Source organism: Quercus robur, chromosome 8, assembly GCF_932294415.1.
Source record: "Quercus robur chromosome 8, dhQueRobu3.1, whole genome shotgun sequence".
Lineage (NCBI taxonomy): Eukaryota > Viridiplantae > Streptophyta > Magnoliopsida > Fagales > Fagaceae > Quercus > Quercus robur.
The window spans coordinates 66,140,764-66,168,735 of record NC_065541.1 but is presented as its reverse complement, the minus strand read 5'-3'; the positions used below and the strand labels follow the sequence as shown (position 1 = coordinate 66,168,735).

The 27,972-nt window shown below is 34.2% G+C and overlaps 2 protein-coding genes across 3 annotated transcripts; one reads left to right on the top strand and one right to left on the bottom strand.

Moving 5' to 3' along the window:
• Positions 1–13,141: 13,141 nt before the first annotated feature.
• Positions 13,142–14,254, top strand: LOC126697785 (abscisic acid receptor PYL4-like). The gene has a single exon (XM_050394884.1). It carries the CDS (start codon positions 13,368–13,370, stop codon positions 13,992–13,994), a length of 627 nt encoding a protein of 208 aa, XP_050250841.1. The 5' UTR covers positions 13,142–13,367; the 3' UTR covers positions 13,995–14,254.
• A 7,574-nt stretch (positions 14,255–21,828) lies between these two features.
• Positions 21,829–26,978, bottom strand: LOC126697784 (protein trichome birefringence-like 33). 2 transcript variants are annotated; one of them, XM_050394883.1, is made up of 6 exons: positions 26,629–26,978; positions 26,303–26,514; positions 23,914–24,085; positions 23,613–23,812; positions 23,371–23,529; positions 21,829–22,374 (listed from the first exon to the last, which is right to left on the bottom strand). In XM_050394883.1, the coding sequence occupies exons 1-6, from the start codon at positions 26,704–26,706 to the stop codon at positions 22,035–22,037; spliced, it is 1,161 nt and encodes a 386-aa protein (XP_050250840.1). In that variant the 5' UTR covers positions 26,707–26,978; the 3' UTR covers positions 21,829–22,034. The 2 variants fall into 2 exon arrangements, with proteins under 2 accessions (XP_050250840.1, XP_050250839.1); XM_050394882.1 differs by having other exon boundaries at positions 26,303–26,519; positions 26,629–26,975.
• Between the last annotated feature and the right edge of the window lie 994 nt (positions 26,979–27,972).

The window sequence follows — 27,972 nt, the reverse complement described above, 5'->3', positions numbered from 1 at the left end:
TGCAGTGCAGTGCTGTGTTGTGTCTTAAAAATTATTTATCTGTCCTAAAAATTAAATTAAATTAATTATATTTTGGGTAAGGAAGTTGCACACGAATTAATTAGTTGTAAAAATCATCTTCTTGAAATTAAGAGTATATATAATGAACATGTCCAACTCGGACTAGGATAGAACTATGTGTTGGGTATTATGCAATTACATTATCTTAAAATTTTATTATTTGTCTAAAGTCGGTAAACTTAATATTAATAATTTGTTGTAAAACCAATCTAAGATGGTGATTCTTAAAATTAAATAATAATAATAATAATAATAGGAGGTGATTGTCCTAAACTCTACCATATAAATTGCACTCAACAGCACTCCTATTCCAACACTTAGTATATTTTGTTAGGTTTTAAGACTTTAGGAACTAATGTATCAGAACTTCAATTTGTATTATGTTGGCAAACCATGATCAAAACATAGAATCTAGGTTTAGGCTTGCTCAAAATATGTTTATTTGTAAAATTGGAATCAAGTGATTGTAGAATTTATTGGACTAAATCTGCAAGGCTCAATCGATCGAAAATTAGACTTGATCGATCAAACCACTTGCAGATTTATTTTTCTGCAGAATTCCAATTCAGCCCAAACTCTATTTAAACGTATTGGGTTTCAAGTAAAACACTCCTAGTATATAAAGGAAACCCTAAGGATGTTTTTATAATTTTTTTTAGAGGGATTAGAGTGCATCTTGTGCCTCTTTTGTAAATCTAGGGTTTTATACCCAAAAACTCTCTAAAGTATTTGATATGTTGTGTGTGTGAATTTCTTGTGAGATCTAAAGGTGTTTGCCTTCATACACACTTAGGGTTATCAAGATCAAAATTGATGTTGAGAGCTTGATGATCATTTCAGTTGCTACATAAAGAGCTTAAAGAAAAACACAAGTGGGAGTACTTGTGGTTGCTGTGAATCCAAGAAAGAAGTAGTCCATAGACTCAGAGCTGTCACGTGATCGTGGTAGTAAGTTTTCTACTCGAGGTAGCAAGTTTTCTACTCGAGGTAGCAATAGGATATTAGTGGTCTAAGTCGCTATTGTAAAACTTCAATTCTTTCATAGTTGATTTTTTTTACCTTGAGGACAGCTACGTTAAATCCTCTCCAGATTTTTTACCAGTTTGGTTTTCCTGGGTTATCATATCGTTGTATTCCTTGTTTTCCGCATTTTTTACATGATATGATTTATTTGTGTTAACCTAGATTTGAATAATTTACCTAAGTAATCACTTGGCTAAATAACTAGGTTAATCAACTTGTATTTTAAGGGGTCTAAAAACGTACATATTTTGCTTTCTTTCTTTCTTTCTTATATTTCTTTCTTTCGTTGTTGAGAAAATTAATAATGTTGAATCCATTGGAGGAGTATGAGTTCAATTTGTTAGCTGTCGATTCTGAGGATGAGGAGGAGTTTGTTGTTCTTACCAGAACCAATTTCAACTCCGAGGTTGCTCCTCCGATTAACTTTCTTCCAACAACCGACTTGTTTATGACGTTTATGAAGGAACAATTATAGCCTGCCATGGAACAGGAGATTACTATGTCGGAAGCACCAATGTTGTTGTATGCTGTTGATTCCTCTGAGGTTGTTAATGGTAGCAATTCCAACTCGGCTAAAAAAAGAAAACAAGATGTGATGAAAATCATTGAGGAATAGGTAATGCTTTATGTTTGTTGTTAATGCTATAAACACTCTTGCCAACAATATCCTTGTATATGTATGTTAATTTAAGTTTTTCATGGTTTTATATAGGTTGCTATTCTTGGGATTGCGCACTTTGAAATATTATAGGTTCTCTTGGAGCTTAAGGAAAATTGTGACACATCTTTTGAGTATAGAGTTGCAATAACTGATTATGTGATGAATTGTGCACGAGTACGTGTAAAATTACTTTCACTTTCTTTATTTCTTTTCTTTGTAGTTTTTTGCATTCATACAGATTATGTTGTTTATATATATATATAATTTTTTCAGGCTTCTAAGTCTGAGCAACAACTTATGGAAGTGACAGGGTGCCACCCACTCGATGAGGTAAAGAAAAATTAGAAAATTCCGAATACTGGTTTGCATGGGGCCATGCCTGGTTGGGACAATAACCAACCGAATGAGTATTAGTCCAGATTTATTGATATTGATTTGTACAACATTTTTCTAGTTGGTATTATGATTTAGTTAAATCACAATTGGTTGATTTGGACGGAAGTACTTATAATGTAGGATTTGGATTTTAATTTCTAATTGAAATGACTTGAATGATATGGTAAATTTGCTTTGTCTATTGATGAAATTTATGGATGGTTGAGCTTTATTCATTTTTAAGTTGAAATTATCACGCGGGATATCACTTTTATTTATTTTTTTTATTTATACAAAATAGAAATTTTACTTTAGCCTAATTTAAGTGTATATGTGTATGGAGTTCTCTCCTGAAGACTTGAATGCCGGCTTTTACCCCCCACATCCCACAAGCACTTATATTTGTAGAGTAACCATCGCACCAAAGGTGTGCGGTGGCGGAATATCACTAGTTGTGGTAATAAAAGCCTGGATTTGCTAAACCAATCAATAACTTAGTCCTTTCTTATTAGGGATTGAAAGAATAATGTTAAGACTTAAGAGGATAAGTTTTTCTATAAATATAGTATTGTATATACATAATGTAGGTTTGAATAGTGAATTTCAATTCAATTTGCTCTCTTTTAAAAGAAAACAACTCTTTCAATTTTCTTTGTTTTTAGGAGTTTGACATCAACCTTCACAAATTAAGATAACAAATTAAGTTTGACATCAACCAACTTGCACCAATCCAGTTTTGACAAATTTCCATAATAAAATTCTAAGAAACCCTGTATGCTTGGCATAGATTATTGTTGGAAGTGTTATTTTACTTTTTGATAGAATAAAATGACAGAAAAGAATAAATGTAGTTGACCTTAACTAGTCAATCAAGGATCCATAGCTAATTCTAAAAAATTTAAACTAAGGTTTGGTTAATTTTTGTTGTTGTATTTGCATTTGGGTTGGGAATTTTCAAGTGGTAAAATTTGTTTACTTGGAGAGTTCATGCATAGCTAGCTCAAAGATATATGGATTATATGCAGTGGTTCTTGTTTGTCAAGTGAACTATCTTATTGTAATTTCATCCCTGACTATGTTACTAAAATCAAATGAAGGCATTTTTTCAAGACAATGTAGTTTGTATGTAATATGTGATAGGCCAAAAACGTATTGATCCCTTGTGATAAATTAATTGATTAATTAGCCAAGTTTATTAATTAATCAAATTAACATGCAAATTACGTGATAGCACAAATAAATCACCAATTAAACTAAATATGCAGTAGAAAATAAATTGATACAGTGATTTGTTTACGAATGGAAAAAACCTACACAGCAAAAACCCCATTGGGTGATTTTAAGGTCACTACTCCCGAGAATCTACTATTATCAAAACAAGCCGTTACAAGTAAAAGAATCTCAGTACCTTATACCAACTTATAGTTGAACCCTTACCCTAATACCCAATTGGACTTATTCTATAGTGACAATCTCTCCTTTTAATGCACGGCTCCCAGTATGTGACTAACCAATTGTGCGAATTCCAGTACACGACTTCAATCACCAACTAGAAAAGGTAGTTGACTGCAAAATTCTTTAGATCATGAAATTGCTTGGTCACAAGATCCTATAGTGTACAAATACAGCACCTTCTTCAAGAACTAGGGCAAAATTAGGTTTTCGATCACACTTCTTCACTCTTGTGAAATTTGCTCTTGTGCAATTGTGCGTAACCTTTTACGGCCCTTAAAATAATTCTTCTATATGTTTAGGGTTGTGAGAAAAGAAAGCTCAAACATATAATCATGGATTGGATGAAAAACAGACTCGAAAATCTGAGTTTCATAAACCTCGACAGATACCCTATTTGTCGAGCTACTGCTGAGCCACGGGTTGGAACAGCTCTTCAGGGCTCGATAGATGCTAGCTGTCAAGCTTTAATGAACAACACTTTTTGACTTGGTTCTTGGAAAAACTTGCATGGCTTTAACACTTGAACTTGAAATCTTGTTTCTTGAAATATTAAACACATCCTAGACCTACCTAATTACAAGTAAAGTACGTTTTGTCAAAAGATTAGCCAATTATATAAAAATAGTGACATATGTTCCTATCATTGAATCACATATGTCCTAACAAAATGTATATATAATATCACCATGAATTCCTCACATATAAGATGAGTATATTATATATAATGTATGTACACCTATATAGGTCACAAACTCAGTCTTTTAGTCCTTGTAGTAGACTTTTTCTTATAGTTTTATTGTGCATGCATTGCACATGTGCGGCTGTGCCCATGAATAAAAGTATATGAATGTATAATGAAAAATCTTACCTTCATTGTGACATATAAGGTGAAGATGGCACCCAAAAATCAAGAAACTAGGATCTTTGGTATGACGTGATATTTTTCTTTCTACAATTATTGACTTTATCTATTATGATTGGTACATTATAAAAATAAAGTCAATGATGAGCTCATATAAAAGTGATGTTACTCTAATTAAATGAAGCTAATTTTTCTAAACAATATAGTTTTTATGTAATATGTATATATAATATCACCATGAATTCCTCACAAACAAGATGAGTATATTATAAGTTTATAATTTATGTACACCTATATGGAGCACGTGCAGACTCGGTCTTTTATTAGTCCTTGTAGTAGATTTAGTCATGTACAGAGATTTTTCCCTCCCTTTTTTTTATTTCCCCTAATCTCATGGTTTTATTGTGTATGCATTGCACTTGTGCCCATGAATAAAAAGTATAAAATTGAGAAATTTTGGTATGACGTGAGACATTTTTCTTACCTTCAATAAATATAGAGACATTTTTCTTTTCACAATTATTAACGTGATCTATTGTGATTAGTACATTATAAAAATAGTGAATGATAAGGTCGTATGAAAGTAATGTTACTTCAATCACAGATAGTGAAAATATTTTAAATCTCCAATTCTTTATCATTATTTTTAGTTATTGGTGTATCATTAGCAAATACCCACTTGGTTGCATAGTGTTCAAGAGCCTTTTTCAGTTGCTCGGCCACGTGTTATCCGTTGGATTAGTGACCTTACTAGGTTCAGGTTTTGTTTGGAAAGTTGTGTCCGGAACTCAACATTGGGCCACGTGGCCCAATGGCTATCGGCATATTTTTAAGCCTACAAAACCATTAAAGCCAAAGTCTAAGAATTATGATAATGGTCGAATAAATATATAATATGCGTTTGATATGATCACTTTGATTAGTAGTTGAAATAAAGTAGTATTTATTTAGAGGTGAAGTAATCATGTACTCAATGATGTAAAAGATATGGAAGCAAAGTCACTTATCTTTGTATGGTTTATAGCCCCAGCTGTATAGCGTCAATAAGATGATAAGATTTCAACAGAATGACTCCAATAATAAAGAGATAGTTTGCCATGATGACTTCAAGATTGAAGGAGAAAAATAGGTGCAACTAGAGAGAGAGAGAGAGTATACCCAGCTGTGTGTAGGGGCTGGTTAAGCTTGCCCCTCTTATCATGCACTTAAATGAGTTTTCCCCTTGACAATGCTCTTTTAGTTGTTGTGAATTTATGAATAGTGTTGTCTTTCATGAGAAGAGCTTTTGTATGGAGTATTTGTGCCTTCTAAGAGAAGGGTTTTATGTAAGATGGATTTGTGCCTTCCATGAGAAGGGATTTGATATGAGACCTTGGTGCCTTCTAGGAGAAGGGTTTTAATATTAGAAGCTTATGCCTTCCATGAGAAGGGCTTTTAGTATGAGTGTTTGATATCTCTTGAGAAGTGTGGAGATGATAAAAGATATAGATGTTTTGTGGGATGTAGTATGTATGATATATGGAAGTATGATAAATATGGTGTTTAAAGATAGTAAAAATATGAGATTATAATTGCTGGAGAAGTTACAGAGGTTGCTTTCCAAGAGGAGAGATTTTGCAAGAGAAGAGTATGGAGATGTGTTTAGGTATTTGGAGATAGGAGCAGTAAGATAGACGTATTTTCTTGATATGGAAAGTGAGAGAATGAGTATAAGAGAGTAATGGTGTTATAGTGTGTTTAGCAAAGCTGCTGGAATTTTCTGCTGGGATGTTTGAAGGCTTATGAGTTAAGGGCTAAAGAGTTTAGTTCCTAATTTGGAAACTTAAAAAAAAAAAAAAAAAAAAAAAAAAAAAAAAAAAAAAAAAAAAACTCAAAAGCTCAGCACTTCATTAAGAGCTTAAGAAGATAATTAGAGGGAGCTAGAATAGGGAAATTTTTTATGAAAGAATTTTTCTTCTCCATTGGTGTCCCCCCTTGAGGTGTTGATGAAGGGTTCCCCTTGTAGCTGAGTTTATGGGGATATTTTAGCCAATAATCTTAGCCAAAATCTGTCATAACTAGCAATGAATCTTCAAAGAATCCATCCTAAGATTTGGCCAAAATGGTAGAAGTTGTTTAGATTTAAGGTGTTCTTGTTGTTTTGGGTAGGAGTTGCTAGGGAAAGAGCAGCAGAAAAGGAAGGTATTTTGGCAAGAAAAAGATAGTTACTTTAATTGGTTTTAGTTTTAACCAAATGTGAAAAATCAGTAATGTTAAGGTTGTTGGGTTAGCTGTTACATCTGTTCTGAAAAAGCTATCCCAGCTATTAGGAAAAGCTGTGACAGTTATCATGAGACAGCTGTCACAACTGTCATGAGACAGTTGTTGCTTTAGACAGAAGCAAATGAGGTTAGCTGGGTGATTTCAGACTACTAGAGAGGACATTCAGCATTTATTTCATGGATTTGGCTGAAAATGGTAAGATCTCTTTCAAGGGTAACTTACTATTTTGCGTATAGCAGCTGGTTGCTGAGATTTCAGCATTAAATGATTGATGATATCACTTCCAACCAGGTGTCAAGTGTTGAATACACTGCTGGGGTTTTGCTGGAAATGTTTCCTTTTTCGAGTGTTTGTGTTTTTGGTCCAAGGTTCTATTACAACACATTTTTAGAAAGTAATAGAAGGATTGGGTGAAAGTTAATGAAACTTTAGAGATTTAGTCAAGGTCTCATTGTGTTATGACATAATCTTGGTGAGTAAGAAGAGTATTTAATGCTCTGCTCTGACAGCTGACAGAGAAATATATGGTCTGATTGTGGCAGACAGCAGTTGGGTATTAGAGATATCATGAATATTTTATATATAGTTGAAGATTAAAGATAGCCAATCAGATTGAGTCATGTGTTTGAGTTGGATTTTAGCTAAAAGTAGTAATAAGATTTATGTAGAATAATATAATGAGGTTTCTAAATTTGTATAGTAATAGCTGAAGATTGAATGAACAGTTATTTTCTCAGCAGTTAGATGGCTGGAGATATTGAGTATTTGTCATATGATGAATGTTAAGTTTTAGGAAAAGAGCAATGGAGAATTTTATCATCTAAAGTGCTATGTGATAAGAGATGCTTACCATATGTCATCCGCTACACACAGACTCGTCAAAGTTCAGATAGTTGGAGAAGACGTGCTAAGCAACATGTCTCTTTTATCAAATAGCTGGAGCTTTATTGAACATACCTCTTGGCCCTCCAAATCACGACTCCCAAAGTTTTCCCAAAGAGACTTATAAGCTTGGATCATAAGTCGAAGATGAGATGACGTACCTCAGGTTTTGTTGTCATTTTGTGTAAATATGAGCTCTTGTTGAAGAAGTCACTTGCCATGAGTGTAAGAGAGGTAATATGGGCCATGAGCTTTGATTCATTGCTTAAGCCTGATCCATATGTTGATGTTGATGATGTCGTGGGGTTATGATCCCAATTGATAAAGAGGAAATGTGGACCATGAACTTGCCTCTTGAAGTAAGGATCTTGCGGGCCATATGAGCCCAATCCATGTAGTTGAATGAGATATGAGCTTATTTTGGGCTTTAAAGAGATTTACCAAAAAAAAATCAATAATATGTTGATGTGGTATGGGTTGCCAATGAAGTAATGCCATGTGGGCTGAAAAAAGAGTCTTCAACACATAGCTTAGGAAAATTTCTATTATATTTTTTGTTAAGTGGGTTCTACCAACCTAAATGTACACTTTTGAGAGAGAGGGAAAATTGCATTGACCTCCCTTGAGTTATTTATTTATTTATTAAATTTACCTTCCTTCTACTTTGGAATATAATACTCACCTCCTCTAAAATGCAAACTATATACAATGACCTTTGCTAATTAAATAAATGGGATAAAAAAAACTTCAAAAAATATTGAAAAAAAAAAACTTTAAAAATCTCATATTTTCCATTAGAGGGGTGTGGATAATAATTTAAATGGAGGGTAAAATATAAAACTCAAGATTTTTTAAAACGCTTTTTCAGTTAGAAAAAGTTAGTGTAAATAGTTTGCATTTCAAAGGAGATAGAATGTCTTATAATAAATTAGAATTAGAGGAGAGCTAAGTATAGTAACAAAAAACTTAAGAGAGAGGGTGCAATTTACCCTTCAAGAAAGTATCAACTGAGTTCTTAAAAAAAAAAAAAATTACAATAACTGAGGTATAAAATAGTGGGATTCCAAAGATAACTCTGTATACAAAAAAACAAGATCGATGGTGGGTTTAACTTTGGAATTTGGATCAATTACTTGGAATAGTTTCTATGGGAGCTTCTTTTAAGGAAAAACAAGTCAAGTTGTCATACTAAATCAGAAGTATGCCAACTTGAAAGTAAGCACCAAAAACTTTTGGTGCTATGCATGCTCTGAGTCTATTAGTACCAGATTCATTTGCTTGACTAGATTATGTGTTATTTCTATCATTTTAAAATATTGGGCAGATGAGCCAACTTGTCTATACAATGATTTATGTTGATATTTGATACTAAGCCATTTAGGTGACTTTTATTTATTTATTTGACTTGGTTATGCTCTACCAAATGCACTGTCTCTAGTCAATTGTCATAGATTGTAGATAGTTTTAGTCAAAACCGTCTCTTTGGATTGCCCCTTAAATATGATGTAGAATTTAATGTTAGACAGGGTGTTGAGGTTTTAAAAAGTAAAAAATAAAAATAAAAATAAATTAAATCTTTAAGTCTCAAAATGTAATTGATATTTAAATATTAAAAGCACACTATTTTTTTTTTTTTTTGATAATTCAATTATTGGGGAGGAAGAATTTGAAATATGAATGTTTTTGAGAAAAATATCAAGAAATGCTAACGAGTTGAGTTACAAAGTTTCTTACAAAAATGCACTTAAATTTATCACATTCACTTCAAAATGTATTGAACCGCCCTACTTCATATTCGAGATAACTTTCTCCACCACATTTACATTTTTGAGGGGGAGATGTTTGTATATTCCGTATGTAGCATATTTTGCACATTAATATGTTTGATTTTTGTCTGTTATGCAAGTACATATTTAGCACATGTTAATTTTAAAAGTAATGAATTAAACTTTTGAGATTTTAAAAAGTAACAAATTAAAATTTATAGTTTTAAAAATAATAAATTAAACATGAAGATTTGAAAAGTAACATATTTACATATCAATATGTTTGATTTTAATTAGTCTAGATCTTTATGTCAAGTACATATTCAACACATGTTAATTTGAAAAGTAATGAATTAGTGTGTGTTTGGGATTGCTTAAAAAGTTAGTTTTTTTTTACTATTTAGCTTATTTTGGTACTATTCGTAAGTCTCATTACACTTTTTGATATTATTTTTAACCTCATGATACTATTTCAACTACCTTTTAACTTTATCTACAGTACTTTCAGTAAAAAGAATTCAGTTTCAGCTAAATAAGTTGTTTCCAAACAGACACTTAAACCTTGAGATTTTAAAAAGTAACAAATTAAAACTTATAGTTTCAAAAATAATAAATTAAACATTGAGATTTCAGAAGGTAATAAATTAAAATCTAAGACCCATTTAAATCGAGTAACATTATGTTTAGGGCTCCTATAAGGATGATTGTTTGTTTAACAAGTGGTAATCCATGGAATTTTTTAGTTAAAAGGGGAGAGATGATCGATAATTTTGAGTAATTAAATAATTAACGTGACATCTTGTTGTGTTAGTTTGTGACAATATTGTACTATAATTTGTAGCACCTCTAGGATTATTTGCAATCTAAAATATATAGTTGGCACAATCAAGCATCAATCCACTAACCATATCACAAGGAATGACAGTTAAGATGTCACTCTAGGGTTTGATCCTATAGAGATCTTAAAATTAATAGGGACTTCTATAAAGAGCAACATGTGATGAACAGTTTCCAACCTAAAAATGATCAACTTGGCCTTGTGGGACTAGAGAAATTAAAGAATGGACAAAAAGAAAGTTTGAAAGAGACGTACTTTGGAAGAGAGTTGATTAAAGTTGCTATCGGTAATAAAATAGAACCTACTTGTGATGCTTAATTACTAGAAACCTCTCCACCAAACCCCCTGATTGAAGGGGATTACAAAAATAATAATAAAATTAGAAAATGCTTCATTTAGTGGGGCAACATAACTTACCTTTCAGTTAAAACGTCCACTGCATTCGAGACTAATTAAGAAGCAAACTATTGTCAAAAAATTCCCAAGTGGCAGCCATGTGAAATGGATAAGAAAACAACAATATTTTGTTCTGAAGAGGCAGGTAAGCTAATCTCCATCTTCTAGTGAATTTGAAGGTGAAGAATTTCGATCAGAGTGAATGTGGATTGGGTTTCGCGTCAATTGCATTACTTCTTCTTTTGAACTTTGAATTCTTCTGAGAAGTGACCCCTAATAATTTTAATGAAAACGAATAGTATACTAAAATATTTAATGATCATTATTTTTATATGCTAATGATTCTTTGGTTAAATGACTACTCTTGAAGTTTTTAATAAGAGTAAGAATGAGATGTAAAACTTATGTTTTACATCTTTTAATAAGAGATTGTCAAATCAATTTTTTACTTAAAACTTAATATATTCTATCATACTTAATAAATAATAATATCTCAATAAACTACAAGTTGGGTTGGATTTTCAAATGGATATTAGAATTGATTGGGTGTGATTGTGTCTATTCTTTAATATGTGATAGGATGATATGACATGTAAGGATTGGAAAGTGTAAAAATTAGGTTTTATACCACATTCTTTTAGATTTTAAACTCTTTTAACAAAAAAATCCGGGGTTTAGAAATTTTGAATTCCTCCTTCTCACTTAAAAAATGTCCATTTATAAGATTCTAGTGTATTGAGCTTAGAAAGTGGTATTGAGCCCAATATATACTATTATTCCGGTAATTGGGGACAGGATATCTTTGATGAGTCGATAATTAACACTAAGATATCACTTAAGCAATTCCAACTATTCCCAAAATGAGAATCTTTTTTTATCGGAATGGCCCAAAAACAAAGATATCAATCGGTCAATGAATGATGCTGCTTCCAAATACTCTGAGTTGGCACATAATCAAGACCCAAAAAAAGAAAAAAGGCCCGCATATATTGTTATCTTTTTGTTAAATGCATAAGAACATAAATGTTTCACGCATTGGAATTAAGAACTAATATCATATTACTATTATACTAATGCAACCATAAAGTGGAAGCAAATTGGAGTTGATTACTATTAAAATTTGTCTAAATTCTAAAAGATGAAAAAGAAGAAATGTTTATGTAAGCATTGAGCATCATCATAAAACATGTATCGATCTGTGGTAGCCCATGGTATTACCGATCCACAGTATCCATGAGATTTTAAAATTTTGAAACATGATGATTCTTTTCATTTTAATGGTAATAGGTTGAGTTGATTTGATATAAACTATAAAATAGATTCATTTCAAATGTTCTACTTTGTTTATAATAATATATCATAATATAACACCAACTAAAATGGTAATTAATTTCAATGATTAGTGTATTGGTTTCTACTGTAAAATGAGATTCGTGAGGTTCTAAGTTCAAAATAATCAGAACTTCTAACTGGTATGTTAGTGTTTTTTTTTTTTGTTGGGAGAAACGATGAGCTAAATATTAATAAAACATAATCCCTTTGTGAACATAAAAATTGGAAAATATCCATGTTTGTGTCTGTGTGTGTATTTCATAATCTCGTGACTTGTCTGCAAGACTGGCATTATATATTGTTAGAGATATATTAGCCCCATTAGCATAGGCCCAAGCCTAATTCTACTTTGTGTGCAAGCCAAGTCTCCTACTTGTACTAGAAGTCTATTAGTCTAGGGTTTAGTCTACTATATATATACATGTTATAAAACACAATAACACACGAGAGTTACGTGGTTCAGCCTAACGGCCTACATCCACGGAGGAAACCCTAAAGGACTACATCAATAATATATTATAGTGTAGTACAAATCCTGTGTTATAATGAATTATAACATGTATATATATAGTAGACTAAACCCTAGACTAATAGACTTCTAGTACAAGTAGGAAACTTGGCTTGCACACAAAGTAGAATTAGGCTTGGGCCTATGCTAATGGGCTAATATATCTCTAACACCCTCTCTCAAACTCAAGATGGAAGTTTGATGAAATCTTGAGATTTTACTTGTACTAGAAAATAAAATTAAGCTTGTACCTATGCTAATGGGGCTAATATATCTCTAACATATATATATGCCTTTCAAGAAATTTGCTTTGACAAACCCAACAGCTGCAATTGGACCGCGCAAGGTGCATGCATGGCTGCAACTTGAGCTAGAGAGGAGGACTATCTTCTAGATATATTGTACTAGCTAGTAATACTTAAAAAGCATAGACCGTCCACCGTCGGCAGTCTACAATTTTTTTGATGAGTCGTCGGCAGTCTACAATTATAGCTTTAATGCTAAAAACTTTGATAAAATATATATATTCATAAAAAGATGACAATGAGTATAATATTGTAATTAACAAAGTGGCAACGTTGTAGATTCAGATAAAGAAAAGGATAATTAAGCTAAAAACCAAGTCCAAACATGTTGCAACTTGATGATCCACTTGCTAGCTTTGGCGTCAGCCATGAGATAAAAACATAAAAGACCTTCTCTCTCTCCTTCTCTTTCTCTCTCACAAAGTCTAAAACTCTCTCTCCCGGCCCTCTGGGGATTGGAAAGAGAGCAAAAACTAATCCAAGTGGACAACAAAAAACAACCCAAGCCCTATCTTTCTTTCCCACTCTTTTTCTCTTTTCTAAAAAATGTATATAATACACACATATAAATAAACTCTCGTGTACTTCGTGGAAGCAACCCTAACTTTCCCAAGAAGAACAGAGAGAAAATTGACAAAGAAAATGCCTTCATCACTTCAATTCCACAGAATTAACCCTGCTATTCCCACCACCACAACAACCACCTCTAAACCCTCCCAATCCTCAAGTCTCAGGTTTCGAGTCACTCCGTTATCTTTCAGGGTCTCGGTACCTGAGCCCATATCGCAACGTCACTTTCACATGGTTGAGTCAAATCAATGTTGTTCTGCGGTGGTGCAGACCATAAACGCGCCCGTCTCGATGGTATGGTCCGTTGTCCGCCGCTTTGACAACCCTCAGGCGTACAAGCACTTTGTCAAGAGCTGCCACGTCATAGACGGCGATGGCGACGTAGGCACGCTCCGTGAGGTCCACGTGGTGTCGGGACTCCCCGCCGAGTCAAGCACGGAGCGGCTCGAGATCCTCGACGATGAGCGCCACGTCATCAGCTTCAGCATCATCGGCGGTGATCACCGGCTCAACAATTACCGGTCGGTCATGACCCTTCACGCGACCGGAACTGGGACCGGGACAGTGGTGGTCGAGTCCTACGTTGTGGATGTGCCTTCGGGTAATACTAAGGAAGAGACGTGTGTGTTTGTGGATACAATAGTACGTTGTAATTTGCAGTCTTTGGCTCAGATCGCTGAGAATATGGCTACAAAGTAGCAAGAAAAATCATGTTGCATGGTGATTATTCTTAAATTGCTTCTTTCTTTCTTTCTTTCTATAATTTTTTTTTTTTTTTTTTTTGGATATGGGTTTGGATTGGGTTATCATATATCATTGAGACCCATATATGTATTCATGTAAATGTTAATTAGTCATTGTTTTCCTTTACCTACATTAGCTTATACACAATAGTCATAGTGTATTTTTATGTTTTATTTATGCTATATGATCAGTGTGTCTCTTTGGGGACTTGTTTTCTTGGGTACTAGTCATTGTGAATTCTCTCTACTTAGCTTTCATGTTTTCCATTTTTTTTTTTTTTTCTTGTTCTTCTTGTTGAACCAAGACCCCAGTAAAGTAAACCCTACTTTAATTGCACAATATATTTTCTTAGAGAAGAAAATCAAGTGGCAACTCATAAATCACAAAATTAGTTTAAGTTTATCGTATGAAGCTAGTGGAATTCGAATGTGGCCCCCTTTTAATTGCTTGTAATTATAAAATGTGGGATGCGTTTAATCTATTTGCGGAAATTTGATATATATGAAATCGTCGTACATTAAATACTTTACTTTATCCTCTTAGGATATAATATATGTTATTGTGTGAAGATTAGAAATTTGCACTACACTAAACACCAATCTAATACAGACAAAGCACACATTAAAAATGATTTTCTTACCTAGTACGAATTTATGTTTACCACATGCTTTCTTAATCTCAAATAGTGAAAAAAAGCATTTTTAGATGGTGATGATGATAAATGTCCATTTCATTGTCCTTCATGAATCGAATAATTAATTTTCTTGCGAAGCAAAATTAATAAGTAGGTGGTGCATGACAGTCAGCATTAATATTTTTGTAAGTTTCCTTGAAACTTCTGAGTTCTAATCAATCTGATCCATATATGAGTCTATTTAGATACAATTTATTTTGTTGAAAATTGAAAATACTGTAGCAAAATAATTTTTAAATATGTGAAAAATTATTATTCACTTTTTTTTTTTTTTTTTTTGGTTCATATGCCCAGATGCACTGATCATGCACCAGGTGCTAGTCTTTAAACAAAAAAAAAATGCAAACGCTGAGAGCAAAATGCAGATCCAAACCCAACCATAAAAGAAAGTGATTCTATATCATTTTTTTTAGTCTCTCGAAATTTTATGAAAATATATATATATATATATATATATATTAAATTGGATGTGAAAACAGTACCATCCTAAAGATATATTTAAAAAATAAATTTTATATAAACATATATTTAAAAAACAAAAAACATGCCTAGGAATTTTCCGTATTTGCGCTTGCACGGAGAGTTTGAATTCTACACTAAAGACACCAAATCGTTGCTATGAATAGGAATCAGCAACTGCAGGTGCTGCAACTTGACTTTAAAAACTCAAGTTGTTGTGGAAACAAAGGCAAGTTGTACCTTTTTTTTTCTCACTTTTATATTGTCTCTCTCTCTCTCTCTCTCTCCCCCTCTCTCTATGTATTATATTTATATGGTGTGTGTTGGAAGGATAAATGTGCAAGTTGGGTTTGCAAGTGGCCAAGCAGGCTTTTAAATGTCCCCCTTGTTGAACGAGGATGAAATCAAAAGCCACCCATTTCCTTGTGTCCCAACGAATGATTTGACTGGACAACAATTCATCTCTAGAATTTTCTTCACCTAGCCAACCTCCAATTTGTGTTTGTGGACTGAATAGTCTTAATACCAAGTGATCATCACAACAAAAAAAGAAGAATTAAGTAGTCTCGAGCAATGTTTTGGCCTTTCACAAAGGATGTAGGCCCTACGATGAGACCCATGTGTGGAGTCCATCCCCTTTTGAGAGAGCCTGTTACACCATTTTTAAACTTTTTAAAAATTGATCAATCATCACTTGCTTAATTATTTCATATACTTACATACTTTAGGGTGTACTTAATTTTTTTTTTTTTTGAATATTTCTATTTTATTTGGGATATTATAAATTTTAAATGCGTAAACACTTCTTGTTTAAGTAAATTATGCAGTACTTCTGGATCAATTGTTCCATGATTGATGTATGGATCATTTGAGGTTGGTAAAACTTAGGTGGCAACAATATTGAAGTTGTCCTGGTGGGAATATGAAATGGTAAAAAAGAGTCCATTTTGTAAATTGCGTATCATTTATGGGAATCTGTTTCTGGTGCAAGTTCCCTATCTACCACATCTCAAGAATGCAGCTCCATCTCGTTGGGTTTTGTTTGGTCTAGACTTTTAGTTACACAAGTACACAACTAGGTTTTTGAGCCACAGCTGGCTCCTAATAGGCAAGATCAATAATTTGCAAGTATAGATCAGCAACCATGATAGAATCATAGATAGCATCTTTTTCTTTCCCAAATACAATAGAAATTTAAATAAAAAACTTCACTCTCTGTGAGAAAAGAAGAATAAAAAGAATATTAAAACCTTAGAAACCATATTTCTTGTCTCTATTAAGTAAAAAGATGAACATATATGTGTTTGTGTATACCATATTACCTTGTCCATTCCAATTTTCAACCATATGTTTCATAGATCACTTAAGAACTTATGCTTATTTTATAAGCCTGTTCCATGACCATCCCATTTCTCAGAATAAATTTTTAATCATGCAGTCTCTTTAACTTTTCCGCTTTGCCAAGTCAAAAATTGTGATTTGAGACTACGATTTCAATTGCTTTATTGCATCTTCTTCTAAGGTTTCTATTTGTTGGGTGCTCAGGTTGTGCAATATGGCTCCTCATTTTCTAGCTAAGTGGTCTTTAGCTTGTAATTTTTTTGGTTCTTTTGATGTTAGTAATAGCCCCCTTTCTTTTGTTTCTGTTATTCATGGTGAGGCTTGTTTGCCTGTGTAGTTTGTTTTCTCTCTTAATAAAATTTCTGATTCATCAAAAAAAGAAAAAAATTTGCATCATTGTAAGTGCATATGTAATAAGCGCTACTCTTATATCATGTATTTAAATATATACCATATTTTTTCTATAGTATGTGGATCTCATAATATTATGTAAAATCCATACATATATAGAATGCATAAGAGATATATATTCTCTTACAAAAAAGAATATTGACTATTTTTTTTTTCATGAGGGGAGTCAAGCTCACCATCCGTATGTATAGAGTCGGTAAATGGAGACATGGAATGTAACCCAAACTCACTGTTCTTCGAGAGTCGGAAACGTCAATAGGTCAAGATATTGATCAAGAGCCATATCATCGCCAGTGATATTGCCTATTCGATGGGCAACTCCAAGCTGATCTGGCTTGTGTTCTCAGCCAAGAGGAGGAACTTTGGGCTTTGAAATCTAGAGTGAACTGGATGATGTTTGGTGATTGTAACACTTCCTTCTACCATATCTCTACTTTGGTACGAAGGAAGAGAAACACTATTAGTGCTATCATGTCTAGCACTGGAGAATGGGTGCATGATGAGAATGAGGTGAAAGAGGTGATTCGTAATGGGTTTGCTAAGTTGTACAGTACGTCTCTTTGTTCCGCTCCTCGTCTTATTCAGTCTAATAACACCTGGCATGCTTGCATCACGGATGAGGATCGGGACAGCCTTGATGCAGAGGTTACCGATGAGGAAATTAGAGCAGGTCTTTGGTCCTTGAAAGCCTTTAAGGCCCCTGGGCCTGATGGTCTTCACGCTGGATTTTTCCAGCGGTTTTGGCTTGTAGTAGGCAGGTCTGTCATGGAGGAAGTTAAGAAGGTTTTTATGTTGAAAGAAGTTCCGGAGTTCTTAAATAGTACCCTCATTTCTCTCATCCCCGAAATTCCTGGCCCGAAAACCTTAAACAACTACCGCCCAATTAGTCTTTGCAACACGGTGTATAAGATTGTGTCGAAAGTAATAGTTGCAAGATTGAGACCGCTGCTTGACCAAGTTATTTCTCCTCTTCAGACTGCTTTCATTCCGGGTAGAAAGGGTACGGACAATGCCATCTTAGTACAAGAGCTTATCCACTTTGTGAGTAGAAAGAAGGCAAGGTTAGGTATGTGGCAATCAAAATATATTTGGAGAAAGCCTATGACAAGCTCGAGTGGAGCTTCATTAGGGAGATGCTTACCAAAATAAATCTTCCTCAAGGGCTCATTAAGCTTATCATGAGTTGTATTTCTTCGGTTAGCACCTCTATTTTATCAAATGGAGCTAGGTTGGATCAAATTTTTCCTTCTAGAGGAATTAGGCAAGGAGACCCTTTATCTCCGTACATTTTCATCATATGTATGGAATTTCTTGGCCACCTCATTGAAGCAAAGTGTAGCTCTAAGAGCTGGAATCCTGTGAAATCAGCTAGGGGAGGATTGGCTTTCTCACACCTTTTCTTTGCAGATGATTTAGTTCTTTTTGCTAGGGCTGACCATGACAATTGCACCATTGTCCGTGAGGTGTTAGATAAGTTCTGTAATTGATCCGGGCAAACAGTTAGTGAGGCGAAATCCAGAGTTTATTTTTCGCCAAATGTGGACAGGGACATGAGAGCTTCTTTGTGTAATATTTTGGGCTTCCAATCTACCCCAAATATTGGAAAATATCTCGGCATTCCCATAAAACATTCTGGTCCTTCAGCCAATGATTTCAACTTTGTTTTGGATCGGGTTAAGCAGAAACTTTCAGGTTGGAAGGCAAACCTCCTCTCTTTGGCAGGTAGAGCTGTTTTAGTTAAGCATGTTTCCTCTACTATCCCTAATTATGTCATGCAAAGTGCTTATTTACCTGGAAAAATTTCTAAGGGAATTGATAGAGTAAATAGGAATTTTCTGTGGGGCTCCTCGGAAACAACAAAGAAGACTCATTGAGTGAATTGGGAAAAGGTTACGAAGACTAGAGAAGAGGGTGGTTTAGGGATCCAGTCGACTAAGGGAAGGAATTTGGCACTTCTAGCAAAACTTAATTGGAGATATCAGTCAGAAGAAAGTTCTTTATGGGCTCAGGTTCTTAAAAGCAAATATTGTAGCACTAGAAGAATAAATTCAAGTAATAGAGACAGATTGCCTTGCTCTAGGGTGTGGGCTGCAATGAAAAAAGGAGCTGAGGTGTTTCAAAAAGGAATTAGATGGACCATTAGAAGGGAAAGTAGTCTTAGCCTTTGGAATGATAGCTGGACCAAGATGGGCTCTCTCCGGCAAGCCATTCAGGGCCCCCTGCCCCGAGAAGCAATGGACCTAAGAGTGAAGGATGTTGTCTCTGTTGGTGGATGGGATTGGTCAAAAATTCCCTTTGTTTTTCCGAATCCAACAAAACTTGAGCTTTAGGCAATTCCGGTTGCTTTGGCTTCGAGAGGAGGGGATAAATTAACTTGGATAGATTCAGAGCATGGTACTTTCAATATTGGGTCTACCTATAAGTTAGCTACTACGGTGGGTAATGGTGCTCAGTTTGAGGGAAGCTGGATTTGGAAAGTTAAGATTCTGCCCAGAATTCAATCTTTTGTTTGGCTTTGTTTACATAATAGTATAGGAGTAAAAGATTGTCTCCTTACAATGGGAATTGTTCCTGAGAACTCCTGCCCCTTGTGCCATTCATCCAATGAGTCCATATTGCATGCTCTAAGGGATTGCGAAGTTGTGAAGCTTATCTGGAGTCAATTGGGAGTGCATGATGTGGACAATCTCTTCTTTGAAAGAGATATTCAGGAGTGGTTAAAAATCAATAGTACTAACAAGAAACCCACAGGTCAGCTGCTCATTCCTTGGAGTATTCAATTTCTTTTTGCTGTTTGGTTAATCTGGAAGCGCAAAAATCACATGGTCTTTAGGAGCCTTGGGCCGAACCCTCACTTGGCTAAGGAAATAGTCCAAAGGGCTTTTGAGTACTACTTCTATGCTGCTCCAGCCAAGGAGCCCGTTGTTAAAATTGTTAGGCCTATTCGATGGTCAAAACCAATAGCAGGTTGGTTAAAGTTGAACACAGATGGTTCTTCCCTTGGAAATCCGGGTTTGGCAGGGGGAGGGGGTTTGATTCGCAATGAAGAGGGTGGTTGGGTAGCTGGGTTTGCTCGAAAAATAGGAATTACAACAAGCTTTCTTGCTGAGCTATGGGCTCTTAGAGACGGGCTTAGTCTATGTGTAAATCGCAGCATTTTAGCAGTAGATGTTGAGTTGGATGCAAAGTCTATTGTGGATGCTATTGTGAATCTCAAATATTCTAATATCTTTGCTTTTGCTCTCTTGGGTGATTGTAGACACTTGATACAGCAAATTCCTCAAGTTCGCTTCAAGCATTGTTTCCGGGAAGCAAACCGCTGTGCGGATGCTCTAGCTTGGATGGGAGGTCTTCAAGAAGATGAGTTTACTGTTTTTGAAAGTCCTCCTGTGTGGACATATCAATTCTGTTGGAGTTTGATTCCAAAGGCTTGTACATGAACAGGCTTTGCCCTGTTTCTCAGCTTGAGCTTTAGTTTTTTTGTTAATAAAATTCCTCTTAACCAAAAAAAGATATTGTCATGTTGTGGTCAAAGAGTAGAAGGTGTGTATGATTTATGACTCATGAGACGTGTTGCATTAAGCAGACTAACTACCGTCTTGGGGCCGAAAAGGTTAATAGGCCCAAGGAATCGAGGACTTCGTTTTTGTTAATTATCACATGTATAATGTCATTGCCAGCTTGCGATGCCCTTTGACCACTTCAAATTTTGATGCTTTTCCCTACTTGGGGTCTCAATGAACTTAATTTTGTCTCGTAATAGATTTAGTGACATTTAGAAATTTTTTTTTTTTAATTATTAAAGCGTGTCAACGATGAACCCATGTAAAATTGATCATACTCCAATTCTATTTTTTTTTTTTTAATATAAAAAATTGTCACCTTAACAAATGTTGCATCTCTATCATTCATTGCTCACTTGAACTACTTACCCTATCCCACTCCACCCAACATTCAGACTTGTTGTAACTTTTATATTTTATTAATTTCATGCATTGGTTCTTCTAAAACAAATCATGCATAGGTTTTATGTAAGCTGAGATATCTGTATATATATATATATATATATATATATATTTAGAAACATGTAAGTTGAGATTATTCTTAATTAAACTTCATCACTGAACCCATTGGTTGCTAACTTTGTATGCTTCTATCTCAATCCTTTTTTTTTTTTTAAGACTTGTATGCTACTTTTTCCGGTGGTGGTTTGGTTAAACAATTAATGTTGATGAGTCGGCAAAGCAGTTGAAAAAGAAGATATCAAGATAGCAGTAGCCAGTAGGGAGCGGCATTAATAGAATTTCCCAAAGGCAGCGGAGTTAAAGGAAGATATAGCTTACCTGATATATAATGTACAAATAGAAGTTTAAGATGAAAAAATAAATGGTAATGCTTGGTTTAAAGTTGAAAAATTGGCCATTAGTTCATTTCTATATGTTACAGTATAGGTTCAAAGTTCATTTCTATATGTTACAGTATAGGTTCAAAGTCCAAGGTCTAGAGACTCTAGACCACTTGTCTAGTTTAGGTTTAGTGTTCTACACTTCTACTACGATTGTACTAGCTTTTACTGCACATGGTATTGTATTTATATGCTATTAGACCTAGAATTTTTATTATTAGAGCAAAATTAGGCCTAGAACTTTTAGGCTTATCTATAGGCTCCTATATGTATAGTTTATACACACAATACCATTACCATGTAATGTCTTGTTTTTTAATTGAGACATAACACTAGGAAATAGTGTTTATTTTAAGCCTGAAACAAAAATGAAAGGCAGGGGTGTAAAAAATACCTAGTAGGTTGGAAGTTGCATGTGTTTACATGTTTTTCCAAATACTCGAAACTAAAAACAAGCAAATTTCAGATTTGATATTCCATTTACAAAAAAATCAAATCAATTTTCTTCATTTTCATTTTCCTTTAATTTGCAACAATGTTATTTTACACAGATGCTCTCTCTCTCTCTCTTACCTTGACCCAAGTGTCACATAGCTTCAAACGTAATAGGTTTAAATGCCCTACTTCCAGATTCACACCCATATGTATATGAGAGGATTTATCAATTTTGGGTTTTGACCACACTTTAAGGATAGAATAGCTTGGCGAATAGAAGCTCATTCCAAGTATCTTGAAGGCCAGGCAAACACCAATGTAAACAGTCCGCATAGCTAGAAGGCTTTGCTATTTGCTCAGGAGTCAATGGATTCCATTGCTTCTTGTAGATTGAAGTGTGGGCGTCTTTCCTATAATTTGAGAGTTGGGTGATGTTGAGAAATGTAATGGGAAACTTTGATTTACTGAATACTTCTCCAATCACCTCCATTATACTTCTCTGGCAATCTAAACCCCAGTAATTTGGATCTTCAATTAGAGTAGTCTGATTGTAACAGTTGAGACCTGGTTCACCTCCCCAATCAATGCTCCTGCCAAATTTTATGTTCAATTAGAGTAGTGTCCCTTATATTCTTTTATGTGTGATATAAGGGTGTTGATGTTAAAATTCCAAAAAAGGGGGGGATATTAAAAATTTTACTAAATAGAATTTACAAACTGACGTGTCAACATTTGAATACAACACAAAAAATGTAATTAAGAAATTTATTTATTAAGTTTTTTTTTTATGTGAAATCAATCACATTCATTGTCACTTTACATTGTAAGGTTTTTATAATAAAATTCGTAATTGTTTTAGTATTTTTCATGCTTTTATAGAACTTAAAATAAATCTCTATGCTGATCACTAGCTAAATGAGAGCTGGAGAACATAGCATTAGTATGGTAATATATTTGCAATACAATTTTGTGAATGCTTTGTTAATTTTTTTACAGCTATACCTGGTGAAATATTACTAGCTCATTTACTTGTCAGTTTGGGTTAAGGTGGGGAGGTCATCTATGTCCTGGCCCTCTTGGCTAAGGCTTAGAAGTCTTCATTTTGTTGTTTTTTCATGACCGTATGTTTTAACTAACAGATGCATACCACATTCATATGGAAAGTTCGTGGGATATACAATAGTGTCATGTGCATTCTTTATCCTTTAGGGTTTCTCTCTTTTGTAGCTGGTAGTAGCCACCTAAATTCACAATTCTCTGCTCTATATCAAACTCAGTAATAAACCTTCACTTGTCCTGAAAGTTTAAGTTAAATACAGTGAACTGAGTGAAATCATAGCTTGAACTCAAAAGTCAGAGCCACCTACCTTGATGGTATGATAAAATTGTCACTTGTCCCAAAACTTAAACCAGTAAGAGATGATGAATTTAATCTTGACCATTATTTTAAAACTCAACCCCCTCCCATTCTATCCCTGAATGAACTCATGAGTATGTGTGCACTCATGCATATGAGAGAGAGAGAGTTGAGTTAATAACGAAAAAGACAGTTAAGACTAGAGGTTGCAAGCCTAAAGAATGCTTACTTTGCATGAGAAGGTGACATGCTAGTAAAGAAGACTCTTGTTTTCTTGGGGTCCATATTATTCCGCACCCATCTTAACATACTTTTCATTGCCATGCGATAAGCATCCTCAGTTGATAGCTCAACAATTTCTTTCACTTCATCATCGAAGGATCCTAGCCTGAAAATGTTTAAGCCATTAGATCAAGAAGAGATAACACTAATAGAGAGGTGAATAAGTGATTTTGTAGAGCAAGAACATACAAGATCTTCATCTTCGAGCCGGTCACCCACCAAAGATAGGTATTGAATACTAATATATCAACGCCTTTCCAATATCGTCCGTGCTTATTGATTGAACCTTTTCTAACAATCCTATCAGATATCCTATGAATGACAGCATTATCTGAGTTTGATTCGAGAAGAAATGGAGCCCAATAGAACTCAATCGTGGCATTGTATTTCTAAATATAGGGAAACAAAAAAAATAATGGTTACAAAAATAAACATAAAGCAAAATGTGAACACTTAGATTTGTAAATGCGAAGCAGTAATTGAATGTCACCTTGGCTGTGAAAACAGTTAGCGAATCGAAAGTTTCCATGGACTTTTCATCCTTAGGTATTAGTTTATGGAGAAGACACACCATTGAAACATATTGGCCCCGGTTCAAGGAATCCCCGACAAACATCATTCTCTTTCCCCGGAGAGTCTCAAGCATCAATGTGGCATTGAAACTATACATAATTAATTTGAGAGAACAATATTAATATATGTGCTAAATTCGTTGGAAAGATTACGAATTCAATATGAAGAACATTACCTGGTTAGCTTAGAGGTCAAGTAAAACTAATTAAAATGAGAGTGTTGGTGCAGAAAATTCTATGTATTTCATTAGGTTTTAATTAACCCACCAAAGTAAAAGTTCTTGCAAGTACTTATCAAAGTAAATGAATAGAAGGTCTTGCAAGTGCAATCAGTATCGTTTAAATCAGTTTCTGAAACTAAGAAAAACTCTATAATACCTTTAACACAATTGGAAAAACTTCAAAAGAATTGCAAGTATCATATCAAACCTATAAATGTTACTATCTTTTAACTTCTTTTTATTATTATTATTATTATTATTAACTTCTAATCTAACGGAAGGAACACAAGTTTCCTTGGACAAGCTGGACACGGACTAACATTGTTTCCATTTATTTCTCTACAGAAACTATATGTTCCTTTTTTTGGTAGATACAATAAAAACAAAATTCAAAACAGTTAACTGTCATGTGTAGTGCTAGTGCTCTGAAATGAACAACTTTTCCAAGTCGAAAGTGACCCCCCAAAAAAATCTGGTAGACTGTACCAAACAGCCCATAGACATAGTCCCATAATATGGGATCAACTCTCAAACTGCTTGATGGGCCCTAGAGTTTCATCCTAGGTGAAATGGCCCGAACCATCAGGGCCTACAAGGGTTATAAGGGCCTGGACCATCCGAAACATTAATTTTCTGATTTCCGAATCCATATGGAGAACATAATAGTTTCCTCTCTCTTTTTTTTTTCTTTTTTTTTTCTTTGTTACCAAAAATAAATTTTCCTTATTTTTGGACTGTTGAAAATGTCCTCAAAAAGGGAATATTATCAAACCTATTTCTTATAAATTTCATTTAATATATTAAATATTTATAATTGTAAAGACATTTAGTCCAAGTCGTTAGGTTTTTTTTTTTAAACAATTCCAAGTAGTTAGGTTGTGGTTAATCCAACATTACTTTGATATTATACACCAACCACTAACACCCTTTTTCTCACCTACTAATCGCAACTTAGTTGCAAGGTGAATTTGTGAAAACATATGTGCATATAATTACATAAACTTATTAATAAAAGTTTTGTTTGTTTCAATGAACTTTATATGAAGACTAAAGATGGTTTTTTTACGTTTTTATGTATTTGGTAATGTCATATATAAATTGGGTCAAAGGAAAATTGTTTCTTGACTTCTTTATTATAGAAAATAATTCTATTTTACATCAAGTTAAGTTATGAAAAACAACTCTATCTCACTTCATGTTAAATAAGAAAAATTGAAAAATAACTTTCCAACTCATTCTAAAATTGCTACCAACCAAACAAAAAACAAAAATATGAGAGAATCTTCTATTAAAAAAAAATTCTTTATTTTCAAAAAAAATGTTAATGCCGAGACAAAGAAAGCACTGCTGTCCTGGGAATTTTTCTAATACTCATCTCCAAACTGGCCCCACCAAAAAAAAAAGACGCGCAACACTGAGTGACACGTTTGAAGTGGGTCCCACTGCAACTACTTTGTGCATATCGCCAACCTCTTTTTATATTTGGTTCATCGGCTGAGATCCAAAGCCCAAAGCAATTGACACGTGTCCAACCATAAACCATAATAAGCCAGCTGAAAAATCGTTTTCTTTATTAAATTCTTAATTAATTAGTTATTTTTAGAGCCTTTCTAGAAAATTGGAATTTAAATTCTAACACCACTGTAATTTGATCAACAAACATTTTCAACAAAAAAAAAAAATTTAATAATAAGCATTCCCTCAATATTTACTTAATAAATTAACCTATACATTAGTAAGTATTTTTTCTTTTTATCCTTTTAAAGTAAGATAAACCTATTTTTAACCTGTCGGTGACTTTCTGAATGTAGAAACTCAGGAACACATCGAAACAATAAAAAATCCGTGTAAAAACAAATTTGACTTAGCAAACCAGATTAAAAACTCTCATCCGATTCAACCAGAAAAATAAACCATTGCAGAGAGTGATTAATGCTCATTTAGTCATAATTAGCACTCTATATTCCTTTAATCTATATGTTAGTGGTGCTTTAATTTATCTACCACACAAAAATGTTCTAAAAATTGATAATCTAATTCTTAGCTTAAAGAAATTTTTTTCTGGGTTAACTGGTGCAATACTTACTTGGGAAGAGAGCAATCGTGTGGCTGCCATTTCCAATATTGGTATTCTTTATCGGGTCGCCCATGTTCTTGGCACGTCAATTGTGGCTGTATGTACGGACAGTCCGATTCTTGGTAATGAGGCCGAGTCAACTCGTCCCTAACCCAGCTCCCACTGAACACGTCACAGCCTTCCTGGGCCTTCCCTATCGCAAAGGGCAACTTCTCCCACTTCTGCTCTAACCCCAAAACAAAACCCAACTCAATTTTCCATAACAATTATCATGTGCCGTACGCAAATATGTGTATATAAGTTTTAAATCGGATGTTTGGACTGAGTCAACTCACCTGTTCTGGAAACGGGTTGGCCCTGGTCAGCGTAGAGTTGGAGTTGTTGGCTGAAGATCCACATGAAGTCCTGGCCATAGAGAACTGTGACGAAAACTATGAAAGCTAGTAAGATGAGAAGGTAGGGTGAGAGACGAGCTTTTCTGATGAGAAGAGAGGAGGAAGAGATTGGTGGCTTCATTTGTATCGTATTGTGTGTGTATGAAATGGTTTTGTTGTTGTGAGTTTCTTGATGAGGTTTCTAAGTCTAGAGCATTTGCATCCAAACTAGAAAGTGCTCAACTTTATATATTAAAAGTCCAAAATTACACGCATCAGTCAGGCTAAAGATTTGTAAAATTTAGATTAACACTATGTATTTTGTATTTAATTTTTTATTCTTTCTTGATGAGGTTTCCATGTCTAAGAGCATTTGCATCCAAAATAGAAAATGCTCAACTTTATATATTAACAGTCTAAAATTACACACATCAGTCAAGCTCAAGATTTGTAAAATTTAGATTAACACTATGTATTTTGTATTTAATTTCTTTATTCTTTCTTTATATGTCTCAAGAATTAAGAAATAAAGTGAATAGTGGTTATTGTGGACAAAGAAAAAAAATAAGAAAAATTAATATTTTAATAAAATGTAGTGTAAAATAAATAATTTATTATGGAGTATTTTGGAAAATGAGTGTGTAAAATAGGAAAAAGTAAATTACTATGTTAAAATAAACATAAAATTTTACACGAGATTTTTTCCTCTCTTAGGTTTTCCTAAGGTTCTGCCTCTACTTTTCCTTATTTCTTTGGACTTCTTTCACCATGGCTGAGGATGTTATAGATGGTTTGGAGAATATGAAGCTGACATCGGAGGAAGAAGAAGTCATTGCCCTTCCAGATGAGGGGCGAAAGGAAGAAATTGAGAGCTGTGCTTTGAGTTTGATTGGAAAGTTCCTCACTTGTAAACCTTTTAATAAGAAGGCGGCGTAAGACACTTTACGAAGAGCTTGGGGATGGATGAGGGGATGCACATTGTTGAAGTAGGGTCAAATCTGTTTCAATTCAAGTTCAAGACAGAGCTTGAGTTGGAGCGGGTGTTTAAGGGTGGTCCATGGACTTTTGATAACCAGGTTCTTTTGCTACGCAAGTGGCAACTAGGAATGACTGTAAAGAATGTCCAGTTTGATTTGGTATCCTTATGGGTGCAGATTTGGGATGCTCCGTTTGATATGGTCAGTCCCACTGTTGCAGCAGAGATTGGTAGTCCTATAGGGGTGGTAGAAGAGGTGGAGAAGAGACGTAGACAAGATGGGCAAAATTTGTTCATGAGGGTTAAAGTGGCCATTCCAATAGTGAAAC